General features: G+C 37.4%; 1 protein-coding gene across 8 annotated transcripts in view; it reads right to left on the reverse strand.

Moving 5' to 3' along the window:
* Positions 1-15,543, reverse strand: part of BCAS3 (BCAS3 microtubule associated cell migration factor) — a 488,663-nt gene that overhangs the window by 455,459 nt on the left and 17,661 nt on the right. For all 8 annotated transcript variants that reach the window (XM_034752349.1, XM_034752354.1, XM_034752352.1 and 5 more), the window contains exon 6: positions 9,577-9,658. In XM_034752349.1, coding sequence (XP_034608240.1) covers positions 9,577-9,658 — 82 coding nt within the window. The remainder of the gene's footprint in view (positions 1-9,576; positions 9,659-15,543) is intronic.

The raw sequence follows: 15,543 nt of genomic DNA on the forward strand, positions 1-15,543 counted from the left end.
TGCAAGAGAGAACACTGTAGATGGCTCAAGAATGTTTGGATGCTTTTTAAAAAAAAAAATTCAGACACCTTCTTCCTTCCAAGATGCTCCTCAAAGAGTCAGTGAGCAAATGTAAAAGGGCAGCCAGGACCAAGGCAGTATCAGAAAGCTGAGGGCATCAGACAAGTTGGCCAAAAAGACCATAATAAGAAGCCGGACACCAGTCAGAAGGACACAGAACAGCAGAGAAAACTCTTTTTAACCTGCTCTAGTTCTGAACTCAAAGTCAAAGAATTTTAATCAGAGACAAAAACCATGCACTTTTACAGATATTTGCACTTTCCTTCTGAGACACAACAGCTTTATTCTTAGTCAATACAGCAAATAGTTGCTACCAAAACACAAGAAAATAACTTTGAAATATTTGTTAATGATAACTAAATGTTACTATTAGAGGAAAGAGTAGTACATTATTTGAGAAAATGTTGCTTAGAAGGAAATAGTCTGCATTTTTAAGTTACATTCAGCCAAAGCTAGAGTCACATGAGCCTGGTGCAGTTAAAGTTGGAGCCCTGTGGGCCTAATGAACCAATATGATGTTTCTAAAAGTGAAATGGCAGCAGAGTGGGGGGCCAGTCCACTTTTGAATATTAATATTTTTACACTGGTGTAAACATAAAAAAGCACTCCAATGTTTTTTCTATACGGCTTATAAAAGGCTTACTTGCTACATCAGAAACCTATTCTATAATTTCTCTAACCCACCTACATCAGACTTCATTCTACCACAATCAACCCTACACCACTTACAAAACACCAAAGCTTAAAAACACACCTGCACAAGCCACTTAGCTCTAGCCAATTCTAGCTACAAACTGCTACTGTTTGGTCAGCTTGTAGGGTGGGTTTTTGTATTGTACACGCTTGGCAAATATTTTTGCCTTAAAAGACTTAAAACCACTAAGCCACCCAAGTGGCTGAATATATATAATATTAACATCTGCCTTCCTTTAGAGAGCAACCTAAATATGATAGTTTATTTCAGTATTCTTGCAGATTAAGCTAAGTCAGCTTTTGAGTTTCACAGTAAAAACATTTAAAAATATAAACAGAAGTCAGAGATGCAGGTAATACGTGTTAAAACGACAATAAAATTTGAACTTGTATAATGAAATGGTTTTCAAGTGCAAAACTAGTTTGTAACTCAATTAATTCTAACTTCTGAAATTAATTCTAGTTTTAAGAGTTTGTTTTACAATGTTCCTTGGTTCACATTTCTTTTAAAATGTAAGTAGCTTGATACTTTCCATTATTCTTTGTTTACATTTTTTGTTCTCCTTGGTAAAATTTGATGAACCACAAATAATCATTCTGCACTGTGTGTTTTTTTAAAAACAAAAAACCATGCAAGTAGCATAATACAGAAATTGGCAAAAAATTGAACTGAATTAAATTTGATGAATTTGTGTTCATAACAGTGAAGGCTGGGAATATATGAAACAGCCAATGGCTCAAGCCAAGTTCTACACACAACTCTGCCAACACATCAGTCCTAAACTACCACACTCTGCTATTCCAGTGTTAGGCTCTGGACTTTCCAGACTATGAAATACTAATTGCTCAGCTGAGATTTACACCCTGTGCAAACCCACTGAATTCAAAGGGTTTAAGCAAATATTCTGACTCAGAAAATACAGGATTTTCACTATAACAGACTGGGATAGGTAAGAAGGGGGGGGGGATAAGATATTCTACCAAACTAATCCACTTCATAGAGCAAACATATTCTTATTCTGCTACAAAAGCGGTAAGAAGCCATGTATGTTATCTCAACTGTCAATATTTACAACTACAGCATGGTCCTCAAAGTGTGTAGAGAGGTAAAGAACAATCACACTTACGAAATCTGCTGTAGCAACTTCTTAATAACTTCATCATATCAACCAGAATTTGTAAGTTGTATATAGGTTCCCCAAATTCTCACAGGAAACCAGTTAACAGAGAACTGCAACAGTTCCAAAAGGAAGTGATTAAGACATGAGTAAGAATTTTGGAAGAAGTGATGAAAACACTTAACCTATGTTACATAAAGAGTATGAGAATTGGACTAATGTAGTTAAATGGAACCACTATATATTGGGGGAGGAAAGCCTAATACAGAGCAATTTCAGTAAGGAGGAGAAGGACACAAAATCTTATCACAGCAAATGAGAAAAGTTAATATTCCCTGATTTTTGCTTTTTATTCCCAGGCTACCCAACCTATGACAGTGTCACCAACTATTTCCATTTCAGTGGGAGAGTAAATTAATTTAACCGGCAGAGCCCCAGCCTCATCTTGCTTTACATCTACCGTGTAAGGTTTTCCCACTCCCACCCTAACAAACAGGAAGTCAGACCAATTTGTCTTCAAACAAATCTTTTCCCCTGCATGTCTGAACAGACAAGGAGAAATTCAGAGCCCTCAGAAAACTAGACACCTTTACACATATGGAATAAGTACTCAAATCATTCCCAGCACTATGATTAAAACAGTGAGGAACTGGGTGGTTAAGAAGCTGTGCCAACCAGATGCAGCAGGCAGTCATGCAAAATGTCTAGGTTTAGGATTATTATTCTGAAGACTGGTAGCATCAATAAAGATGTCCTCATATTCTAATTATTAGCCATGCAACTCTACTTCCTCCAGTAAGCCTGAAAATTGGTCAGAGTAATATTTCGGTCTCCAAAAAGGCCATCTATATTCCGAGGTGCAGAAAATAATCAAAACCACAGATGCTGTTGGAGGCCAAAAGGCTCTAAATGGGATGGGAAGAGATTAATTGGTTTCCTGATTATTTTATGATCCAATTAAAATCTGACTTTTTGAAGAAGGCGGAGCTTGGATGCCTTATAAATACAGATTCCTTTCTCCAAGGCTACAGAAAACATGGCTACATACTGATGTAATAATATCAATAGGAAAAAAACACTGTATTACCTATTTTGGCGTGTAGTTTGAAGAATGCACAAACTAATCCTATTTGGACCAGTTTATATACATATTCAGACTTACCATCTTGATACAGCAATGCCACACTTGACACTAGCCCTAGTCTGAACAGGTGGATAGAAAAAGAGACAGGTTAGCAAACTGTATACAACCTTTCCCTGCATCTGTCTTCTTTCTGGTTATCACAATGTTCAAGTGGATAATCAATATACCACTACCAAGAGACAATCCATCTTGTCTTTCATATTGAAGTACTATCCTTACGTTCTGTACTACCTGTGATTTCTATCATTAGTGTCCACAATGTGCTAGACACTCTCCACAAACAGAGGCAAACATAATCCTGTCCAAGAATAGCCTATATTCTAAAAAAAAAACAAGGCTACCACTCTGAAACCTATATTCTAAGAAATCCATCAGGTCACTATTGTAGCTACAGCCAAGAGTATTCACTACTGGAAAAGAAAAGAAGGTTTGCCTGGGCAGTTCTAGCCTCTTATAAGATTGAGATGATGCTGATTGATGGAATAAGCATTTTGAGAAACAGGCGACATTTATAACTTCTCCTTTGTTTGTCTGTCTATCTCTGCTGAGCTATTGTGAAGGTGGTTCATTATGTCAGGGTCAGGTAGTTAGTTACCACAGTCAGCACTGTTCCTGGATTCACAGACAGCAGCGGTGGCCAAGAACATTTTTCACTTTCAGCTGGCCAAGAGACAGATACATGCCTCTTCAGTTATCCATGTCTCTGTTATCTCAAGGCAAGATTACAGTCATGAACTTCAACTGAGGTGAACCTTCAAGGCTACCCCTAAGCTTCAACTACAGCAGAATGTGTCTGCATATTTGTGGGCAAGGTGGGCTTGGAAAGCACATTTTCATTATGCATGTATACCACATATTTCACTGACGTCCATTTCACTTCTAGCTCAAATTCAAAGTACTATGACCTCTGACTTCTTCCAGTCTGTCCTGTTACAATTCCTATATTCAACCATTCACAGTTCATCTGTGTGTCTCAAGAGTAAGACTCAAGCAAGACAGAAGTTTGCAATAGTGGACGCTTGCCTTTGAAATCTGCTCTTGAAGGAAACACGTTTAAGCTTGAGCTTTGCCACGTTTTGAGCGTAAGATAAGTCACCTTTGTCCAGGCTTTCCGCTAACTAGACTCTGAAATCCCTTGTACTTATTACTAGCAGATTTTTTCTCTATCTTTGTGCTTTAAAATTAACAACTACATTGCTGCAAGTTCAGAGTATACAGTAAATGTCTATGTATTTGGCAAAGTGGAATCACATAAATCAGATACTAACTTTAACAATATGTACAAATAAAAAAATAATATAAATGAATATTGACTGACTACGGAAACTAGCCATCTTCTGTATTTTTTTATACATTTGAGCAATAAGGAAATGGAGAAAAGGCACAGTACAGTTTAACTCAGGGCCCATTTTTCTTAAAGATAATAATTTTCATGTGTGTTAGTCAACGAGAACAAAGATTAAAAAATTATAGTTTCTTAAAAAAAAAATATTTAAATGTTTAAACACTTCTCAAAGTTTGAAAGCACCATGAAAAAACTGATTTGACATTGAAGGCTTGTTCCTATCCTAAAATAAGAGAAAATGCACAGGCACACATTGCCATGTAACTTAATAAAACAGATTTGATGAGGTCTTCTTTAATTCTTTGAAACAGTACTATATTATGGTGTGAAAAACATGATGCAACAGGGAATCAAACATCAAAGGATTAAGTACTTTTACAAAATAGTCCACTTACTATTAAGTTGTGCTGCTGAAAAAATGAGTTAAAACCATGAACTTTTCCTTTCACACCTGGGAATGAGTTTCTTATCACAAACTGAGATCTATTTCTAGGAACGTGCCAAATTCATCCACCACGAGCCTCACATTCAACAATTCCCTTTTTACATCTTTACAGTAAAACTGTGTTTGAGCATTGCTGATAATAATCAGCTTCTCCTTCACAAATGCATTTTATTTTGTTCAGACTCATTAAAGATTATGTGTGTTAGTTATCTAAGGCCTCTTATTACAGTTTTACTTTTGTCTGATTCCAGATATTGGTCAATAATATATTTGTGTATTTTTAATCAGATTTACTTTATACCAAGCCATGTAAAAAGAGACCAAAACATGTTTTTAAAAGGTTTAACTTAATTTAATACGAACTAATTTGAATAGATTTCTGATGTAGCAACTATCATTGTTAAATGCTAAATATAAGCAGTTTAGAGAGAGAGAGAGAGAGAGACAGAGAGAGAGAGAGAGAGAACGAACAACTATCCAGTGGAATTCATAAGTAGTAGTTTAGTTTGCTTGCTAGACTGTACAATGCAAAGCATTTTTCTATCCTCAGTAAAAAACAGAATTGTTGGAATGTTAACTATTGCTTCCTTCACTTGCAGTTACACTTCTTTCTCCCTTTTTTCCTTTTTTAAAGACATAGGGATCCAATATTTGATGACACAGAAAAGACCAAAATAGCCGTAGTTTGTTAGCTAATTACAAAATTGACAATGTTCCCATAAAGAAAAAGTCCTGCACAAATTTTAAATGTGTGTCTGTGTATTAAATTCTAACAGTAGGTTACTACTACTTTAACACATTCCATTTTGTGTTTAATATTTTAACTGAATTTAAGATCTACTTAAACCTAACTCTAGTTTAGAGTTCTGTGCAAGAACAAGCTCTGCTTAACAGTTCTGGTAAATGGCTCTCAATACACTATTGCATAGATTCCTAACCTGTGTACCACTTCTCCACTTAATCCCAGACCTTAACAGAAAAGTAAATAAAAGCTCAAATTAGATCAACTGTAGTGGAATGTGGCAGACATTATACACAAGAAACACTACTTAGCAGCTGTATGCAGGAGGGAAGCAGGAGAGTAGCTTCTCCAGTTGAAGTTACAGGGTGAGTTTTGGTCAAACAGAATATTGCCCAAACTGAGGTTCAGCCAGGACACTAACAGGGTAACTCCTCATGCTCTTACAAGTGCAATGGGATTCTGGACGACAAAATTGTCAGGATCTTAATTCTAGACCAGACTTCTTAACCGATACTTAGCAAATCAACCGAAAATTTTAAGACAACAGAACAGCATCTGATGTTTTAGTGAAGCCATCTCATTCTTTAAGCTATATCAAGTTAAAATGTTAGCATGCCGGTTCTCTCTTCTGGGAGCATAGTAGTTCCACTTTCAAAATACTGGAGATGATTATAAGCAAATGTGAACTGGCCTGCTATCTGGGAATTGCTTGTATTTGGGCTGAACAGTCTCAGTTTTTAAGAGGATTTGCTTGTTTATGCATAGTTGCTCAAATTTTTTAACAAACTCTTCCAGGAGGTTACTCAGAATTTCTGAAACAATGTAGTTGAGCAAGCAAGACAGCTGGTCTCAGAACGTGATAAAAGCACATTTAAGTAATCTTCAAGAGAGGAGGTGGCCATTTGTACATTAAGAGACATGTCAAAAACTCAAACACTGGAAAGGTCAATTTGTTTGAAAATAGTTTACTTAAAATAAGCAAAAAGAGGAACAAATTAAAAGCTAGCTCCACTCCAACTAGAAGGAACTATAAAGAATTCCCTTTCCACTAATTTTTCTGATCGGAATGGGAAAGTAACTTTGTGTTCTAATACCAGAAAAAGCTTCAACAGTGGATATTTCAGGGGCACCTGGGTGGTCTGTTATAATATTATAAGTTTTAAAAAATACTTAGCATTTTTCCCATACGTGAAATAAAAAAAAAGAGCCTTCATGTTTTTGGCAAACCTACTTACTTTTGAGAAAGCAAAATGTCTTCCTGAATTTAAATGTATACTATACTATTTACACTATATCATTTTTATTAAAGTTATTTCTTCATGTACATTAGGTTGGATATCCAGCACTGCCTCTTGAACAGATGACAAAGAAAACTTAAAATCTTTTATTCATCCCAAGAGTTTGAAAGTTTGAGAAGGTAAGGACCACAAATCATGAATAAACTCTGCAGTGTATTTGAATATGAGTCTCTAACTATAAATAGCATTTCTAATTCTATTGCTAGCAACCATGACCTTGCTAAGGAAAAAAATGCTTGGGGTAAAGGACTACAAGGTATTAATCAAGTGTCAGTTCTATAATAATGATTGTAACAGCGATTACAAAAATTGCAGTGGTTTAAAACTGTTTTCTCAATTTTCCTTTACTGAAACTGTGGAGTCCTTTTGGACGAGACTTTTAAAAACAAGTTCCTATCTGCCATATGTAGAACTTAAAAATCCCATGACAATTTTCCTAAGAGTGGGAGTTTGCTTCAGTGTCCTTGACCAAAATTTTCCCTGCCTTCCACTGTTGCACAGCATTCTATATGCTCTGTCAGCCTGACTGGGAGGGGTTGCAAGTGCTTTGGAGGATAGGATTCAAATTCAAAATGATCTGGACAAACGAGACTAATGCTCTGAAGCGCTCCACTTAGGAAGGAACAATCAATTGCAAACATACAAGATGGGAAATGACTGCCTAGGAAGGAAGTCAAGTATCAGGGGGTAGCCATGTTAGTCTGTATCTACAAAAAACAACAAGGAGTCCGGTGGCACCTTAAAGACAAACAGATTTATTTGGGCATAAGCTTTTGTGGGTAAAAAAAAACCTCACTTTTTCAGATGCATGGAGTGAGAATTACAGATGCAGCCATTATTATACTGACACATGAAGAGAAGGGAGTTACCTCACAAGTGGAGAACCAGTGTTGACAGGGCCCTGTGAGGTAACTCCCTTCTCTTCATGTGTCAGTATAATAATGCCTGCATCTGTAATTCTCACTCCATGCATCTGAAGAAGTGAGGTTTTTTTTACCCACGAAAGCTTATGCCCAAATAAATCTGTTAGTCTTTAAGGTGCCACCGGACTCCTTGTTGCCTAGGAAGGAGTATTGCAGAAAGGGATCTGGGGGTCATAGTGGATCATAAGCTAAGTATGACTGAACAGTGTAACACTGTTGCAAAAGAAAAAAAAAAAAGCAAACATCATTCTGGGATGTATTAGCAGGAGGATTGTAAGCAGACATGAGAAGTAATTTTTCTGCTCTACTCCATGCTGATTAGGCCTCAACTGGAGTATTATGTCCAGTTCTGGGCACCACATTTCAAGAAAAATGTGGACAAATTGGAGAAAGCCCAGAAATAAAAACAATTAAAGATCTATGAGAGAAGATTGAAAAAAGGGGGTTTGTTTAGTCTGGAAAAGAGAAGCTGGAGAGGGGATATGATAACAGTTTTTAAGTACATATAAAGTTGTTGCAAGGGGGAGGGAGAAAAATTGTTCTCTTTAACATCTGAGGATAGGACAAGAAGCAATGGGTTTAAATTGCAGCCAGTGCAGTTTAGGCTGGACATTAGGAAAAACTTTCTAACCATCAGGGTAGTTAAGCACTGGAATAAATTGCCTAGGGAGGTTGTAGAATCTCTATCACTGGAGATTTTTAAGAGCAGGTTAGACAAACACCTGCCAGGGATGGTCTAAATAAAACTTAGTTCTGCCATGAGTGCAGGGGCCTGAACTAGATGACCTCTGGAGATCCCGGTCAGTCCTACGATTCTATAATTCTAGGATTCTAAGTGTAGTAAGTCTAAAGTTGCTCCTACAATGTGAGATGGGATTTAAAACAAACAATATCTGAAATCACTCCTCAGCAGTATTTTATATTAACACATTCATTGATAAATAAAATGGAGGTCAAGTCCATTCATGGCTATTAGCCAGGATGGGTAAGGTATGGTGTCCCTAGCCTCTGTTTGTCAGAGGGTGGAGATGGATGGCAGGAGAGAGATCACTTGATCATTACCTGTTAGGTTCACTCCCTCTGGAGCACCTGGCATTGGCCACTGTCAGTAGACAGGATACTGGTCTAGATGGACCTTTAGTCTAACCCAGTATGGCCATTCTTATGTTCTTCTTCTTATTATTTCAAAATAGAAGCATAAAAGTCTCTGGAGTATTTTATAAAATTTAAGATATCCAGGCCCAGCAGTTCTCTAGCTTATGAAGAAAGCAGCAGTTGGGGTTAAAAACAGGAGTTACAAATTTAAAGTAATTCAGAATTATGGAGCGGAAAAAAATCAAAAGCACTTAGAAAAGTCACACATTTTTGAGACCAAAATCAACTGCAGAAAAAAAAAGGGTTCACAGAACAAAGAAGCACTCCTGTGCATCTCTACTACCCACAGTTTATTGGTTCTTAACAGTGAACAAAGTTATGCTCGTATATTTTTTTAAAAACAAGCAGTTATCTTGGCAATTTTATGTCGCTGTCAGATAATCAAAGTAAAAAAAAAATGTCTGGGAAACAGACCAAGTCAAGACTGGAGCATGGAAGAATTAGATGTGAAAATCAAGGAACAGTGATATTAGTAAAAACCAAACTACTCTGAAAGAGTCACTTATTTTAACTAAGTTTCTAATAAATGGAAAGCGGACATACCAGTGTATAACAAAGATTCAAGTAAAACTTTTAAAGAAAAAATACTGATTCATTCAGTAGGTAGAAGAGAATACACATTTAGCTGTGAACTGTCACAACAACGTACTTACTGATTTGTGGAGCAGGCAAGATTCGTGCAGCTCGAACTGGGCCGTGTCGAACAGAAAAGAGTTCCTGGGCTTCACCACTGATCTGCATAATATACAAATTATAAACAATGTAAAGAATGTTACTTGTTTTAATAAACCATTAAAACTTCCCTCCTCCCATGCCTAATTCACTAAGCATCGCTTCCTAAACTTTGTCATGCCATCCACATAGCACAAGTGAATCTACTTTGCAAGAGTTTTGAGGGGTTCTTGTGTGTTTGGTGCTGTAACAGGGTCACAGGATGCCCTATTAATAGTTGTTGAAACCATGAGAGATCTGCAGGTAAATTTAAGCTACAAACACGTTTGCACCGGTACAACTGCATCTATGCTAGGGAGTTGCACTGATTTAAACTACTTAAAAAAAAAAAAACAGATTTAGTTAAATTAATGCAAAAACCACACCTCTACCCCGATATAACGCAATCCGGTATAACACGAATTCCAATATAACGCAGTAAAGTAGTGCTCCGTGGGGGCGGGGCTGCGCACTCTGTTGGATCAAATCAAGTTCGATATAACGCGGTTCACCTATAACGCGGTAAGATTTTTTGGCTCCCGAGGACAGAGTTATATCGGGGTAGAGGTGTATGTGTTAGGCCCCTAGATGAGCTGTCGCTTTTCTTTGGAGGTAGGTAGGGACTCCAAAAATTAAAGGTAAGAAGGAATTCAATAGAAATAAATTTCAGGGGAAGCATTTTTCCTCTCTTCCTTGGTAATTTCCATATGTGTTCAGCAAACTTTAAATATTTCATAAACTAAGTGAAGTTCTGGTTTACCCAGGACCTGGAACAGCAAGCTGGGATAGAAATTACATATCATTTCTATCCAAGCATCTTCAAACCCACCCCTGCCCAAAAAAATCAATTTTATATACCCTTCCCCTACAGACGATATTTTAGAGGTCTTTAAAAATAACTGACGAATTATAGTAACAGAGGTCCTTCACATCAAGAAATGCATGTTTTATATTAGGCTACATAAAATACCATAGTGCGATACAACTTTCATAAGTGTACTGCACGCATTTCAGGACATACAAGTCCTCAACTTGGCCACTGATTAACACACAATTTGTTCTACACATTGTATATTTTATTAGAAGAGGCAAACTAATCTCTGATTAAGAGAATCAAATGTTGGATTTAAAGGATCAGAGACCCTGAAATATTAGTGCACCATATATTGTATAGGTGTTAAAATTGTTTTAAAAATAGGAAGTCAAACTAATTGTTAGTCACTAATGGAAATCTTGAAAAGATTAAATCAGAAGTAGTTACGAAGAATTTCCAGACTTCCTGTAAATGGTCGGTCACAATGTATTTTCATAACTGCTTGGTAATGGATCCGATATGGAATGTCAAACTTCAGGAAAATGGCAAACATTATGAAACTCATTTCCAAATAACTAAGAACTTAAAACAGATGTAATGAAGCTAAAAATTTAACCAGCATGTTGGCATACTATTTTTGGAAGAGAGTTTGCCAAACAAGCATTTTACAATATCAGAAATGCATACAATTTGAAAGCAAGACCTCATAACTCGATAAGTATTAAACCATAAATCTAACACAACCTTTTTAAAATGTCTTTTTATATTTCTTCAATTACTTCCTGCAGTTTAGATGACAAGTTGGAAAAATAAAAATCCACTGCTATTTAAGCAACAAATCATGACCAGTAACTCCGACTCACATTTTGTTGCCACTTCTTAACTATAGCTTATTACCATTGCTATAGATAATGTACATCAAACTGCTGATGATGATGATCCCCTTGAACCATCTATTTGTTATGAAGACTATATGCAAATGCTATACTTACTACAGTAAACACTTGACCTTTTATAATTAAGCATTGAACAGGGACAACCTTATTTCGGTTTTCCACTTACTCTCCTGATTCAATTTAAAATAACATTCAGGACAGTACAAAAATTCTGGGAAATATTTGTCTTTACATTCCTCCCCAGGGACTTGGGGCCTATTCCAGTCTCACACTGAATGAGTCAGGAGTAATACCAATTAAGTGATTACAATTATTCCTGATATAGATGGCTATAAAACTGATGTAAGAAAGATGAGACTCAGACCCTTAATCCATCCTGCTCTTATTTTATTAGGTAGATTATCAGCATCATAGATTCTGCTTTGCCATTTAGTAGCAGTTCTTGTACAGTACATACAATTTTAATTATTCTGTTTTTTTCAGAATAATTTCAGATTTAACAAATTAGTAATTTGATGACAGTGTGCTGCTTCTCCTAGAGCAGGAGGCGTGGTCCCTCCCCCGAAGAGCTTGCAAACCAAGTTATGTACAAACCAAATGATCGTATGATGTTCAAAAGTCAAATTGGTGAAGCTCCCTTCCCCGTCACTCCCTCCACAGATTTAATTCTTTAATGGGTCATGGGTTTTCTTGTTTGCGGGGAGGAAGGAGAAAGAAAACAAGGGTGCCTGTACCAAGCATAATGGGCAACATGGAAGAAGACACCAATGGGGAGTGTAGGAAGGAAGCTCAGAGAGAGAGTAAAAAGTGAGAGGGGGAGTAAGAGGAAATGAAAGCAGAGATGTAGGCAGGAGTAGGTTTTGTATCTGTGGGAACACACCAGTTCTATAAAAAGGAAAAAATGGGAAAGTATCAGACTTTGAAACTATTATTATTGGCAGTTAAGGGTTGTTGTTTTTTCCAAAACCATGAACGAGTGGTTCACATATGTGTATGCACACAAATGACTACAAAGGAAACAAAAAGGAAACAACATAACAGAAGTATGGAATAAGTGATTCACATATGATAACAACCCAATTCAGTCACCTCTTGCTACTTTTGGAGCATGCCAGCACATCAGCTCTAAGGCCAAACAAAGAGGCCCAACAGTAAAAAACAGTTAAGGAGGCCAAACCCACTTAACTGAGATTCTGCTCTCAAATATAGCAAATTTACAAAAGCATACATATTTCGCCAGGGATGCTGAAGAGGTGGTAAAACTTAAGGCACGGATTTTCAAAGAAGCTTAAGGGAATTAGGTTCCCAAATCCCACTAAAACTCATTTGTAACAAGGTACATAACTCCATTAGGCTTCCTTGAAAATCCCAGCCCAAGTTCCTTATGGCTATGCTACTTTTCTTCTTCAATGTGTTGTATAAGCATTTACCTATTAGTCCTCCACACCTATGGAAGGTAGGCAGGTATTATTCCCATTTTACTGATAGGGGAAACTAAACCAAAAGGAAAGCTAAGCGAATTGCTCAAAGGCATGGTTTTGCATCCCTGCCCATCCTGGCTAATAGCCATTGCTGGACCTATCCTCCATGAATGATCTAGTTCTTTTTTTGAACCCTGCCATAGTCTTGGCCTTCACAACATCCTCCAGCAAAAAGTTCCACAGGTTGACCGTGTGTTGTGTGAAGAAATACTTCCTTTTGTTTATTTTAAACCTGCTGCCTATTAATTTCATTTGGTGACCTCTAGTTCTTGTATTATGAGAAGGAGTAAATAACACTTCCTTATTTACTTTCTTCACACTAGTCATGGTTTTATAGACCTCTATCCTATCCCCCCTTAGTCGTCTCTTTTTCAATCTGAAAAGTCTCAGTCTTATTAATCTCTCCTCATATGGAAGCTATTCCATACCCCTAAATCCTTTTTGTAGTCCTTTTCTGAACCTTTTCTAATTCCGATATATCTTTTTTGAGATGGGGCAACCAGTATTCAAGATGTGGGCATACCATGGATTCAGACAGAGGCAGAACAATATTTTCTGTTTTATTATCTATCCCTTTTCCTAATGATTCCCAACATTCTGTTAGCTTTTTTGACTGTCACAGCACATCTCTGCCGATTCAGGCCTCATCTCTTTGCTGAGACTGCCAACAAAGAGGGCCAAGGTTTTCCGACTGGGCACCTCCTGCTAGGAACCGGACTAGGACAGACCACCACATAAGCCATACGGTCACAGAATGGCTAACAACTTTCTCTCCACCAACCTGGGCTAGCTGTGAACTGGCAACCAGAAGGTGAAAGGCTACACATCCCATTACCAATCCCCTGGGCAACCCAGTCTCCCAACACAGACAAAATATAAATAGACTTTAAATTCTTCAAAAAGCACCTGCAGAAGAACAGGCTTGTGGCTGCCATTTTGGATTTGCTAAGTCGTGAGTCCCTGCGGCAGCTTTCAAGCTCTTAAAGGTTTCCTTTCCCATTCCAAAAGCAAAGAACATTTCCAAACAGGTTTTAAGAATTGAAAATGAAGCTTTAAAAGCAGCCTCAGGTACTCTTTCTATAGAGAGGGTGAATCCAAAATGACGGCCGCAAGCTGGTGTGGTGGGACTTTGCAGCTTCCACAGTCCAAGGAGTCAAGGCACAGGATGGTTGTATTTTTAAAGCTTCAGATCTCTATGCAAGATTGCAAGCAAAGAATCCATCAAACTTGAGTTCAATTCCCTCTGGCTCCTTTCTCCTGATATGAGAACAGATTGAGGAAGGGGAGTGAAACCATCCCCTCTTCCCTTAGACATTTTGGGCCACTACTTTGTAAGTATGGCCAGGGATCAATCTGGACCACTGCTTAATTTTTGATGACAGACTTCTGTTTAGGGCATACCAGTTTGAACCCATAACAAACAAAAAAGGTTTGTTTACACTGTAAGGAAGATAATATTTTCCAACCATAGAAAATAGGTTTCATACGGTCAAAAAATGCAAACGTACACCAAACCAAAAGAAGGAAAAAATAAATTAGAAATTTGACACTTAAAATAAAAATGCAAATTGTTAGTATACAATAATAACAGCACTGTCACACAAATGCATAGTGAAGATGTTAGGTAAGATATCAGAAATCTACCTTTTGGTTTTGAATATCATTTTGAACGACAATAATATTGTATGAAAACCTAAAGTATTATTGATATCCTTATGAACTACTGTTTGACATGATCCAGTTCAAGAGGAATACTACCAAACAAGATATCTGAGGGGGGAGGGGGAGGGAAACAGCCAGAATGTTAGTGTTTAAATTCAAATGTATAGTTGTAATTTAAAAAAAAAAAATCTCTGTAGTGATAACCATCCAATTACTTTTGCATTAGGCAAAAGCATGAAAACAGAAAGTGAAATTGCTAGAAATTGACTACTCAACTTTTCTTGTGTAAGTGCACAAATAAGAAAAAGCAAACAAGCAGTGTTAATGATGAAAAGTAAAATTAGATTTGTAAAATTCTTTGTTTTAATAACCCAAACCATTATTAGTAACATAGGGCATGTTTGCACGGCACACTCCTGGCAGTGGTGTACAGAGTACATGTAGCTGCACACCACCGCAAAAAGCAGACTGCGCTCACACTGTGGTGTGTAACTATACACAGCAGCGAAAGGCTCTGGCAGGGGAAGACAGTGGGGAGCTTCTTTCAGAGTAGCAGCCGTGTTAGTCTGTATCCGCAAAAAGAAGAACAGGAGTACTTGTGGCACCATAGAGACTAACAAATTTATTAGAGCATAAGCTTTCGTGCACTACAGCCCACTTCTTCGGATGCATCTGGGCTGTAGTCCACGAAAGCTTATGCTCTAATAAATTTGTTAGTCTCTAAGGTGCCACAAGTACTCCTGTTCTTCTTTTNCAATTCAGACCTCCAGATCTGTGGACATATAAAGGAAAAAAAGCCCTCTTCCCAAGAACACTCAGGTTTGTTTTTTGCAAGGCTGCTAGTGACCTCTGCTGTTTTATCCCCAGTAAACCCTAATCCGGTAGTCAAATGTGAAAGGACATGCATCTTTTATGAGTCAGATGAATTGTGATTATTGGCCAGAAGGTGCTGTATTAATAGAACTGCAATTGCAGCTGTGGGCCTGATTCAGCGCTCCCTGAGTCACAGGCGTTCTTTAGCGCCATCTTCAGGCAAAGCATAAATACTGCCGCGAT

The sequence above is a fragment of the Trachemys scripta genome, chromosome 18 (genome assembly GCF_013100865.1).
Source record: "Trachemys scripta elegans isolate TJP31775 chromosome 18, CAS_Tse_1.0, whole genome shotgun sequence".
NCBI lineage: Eukaryota > Metazoa > Chordata > Testudines > Emydidae > Trachemys > Trachemys scripta.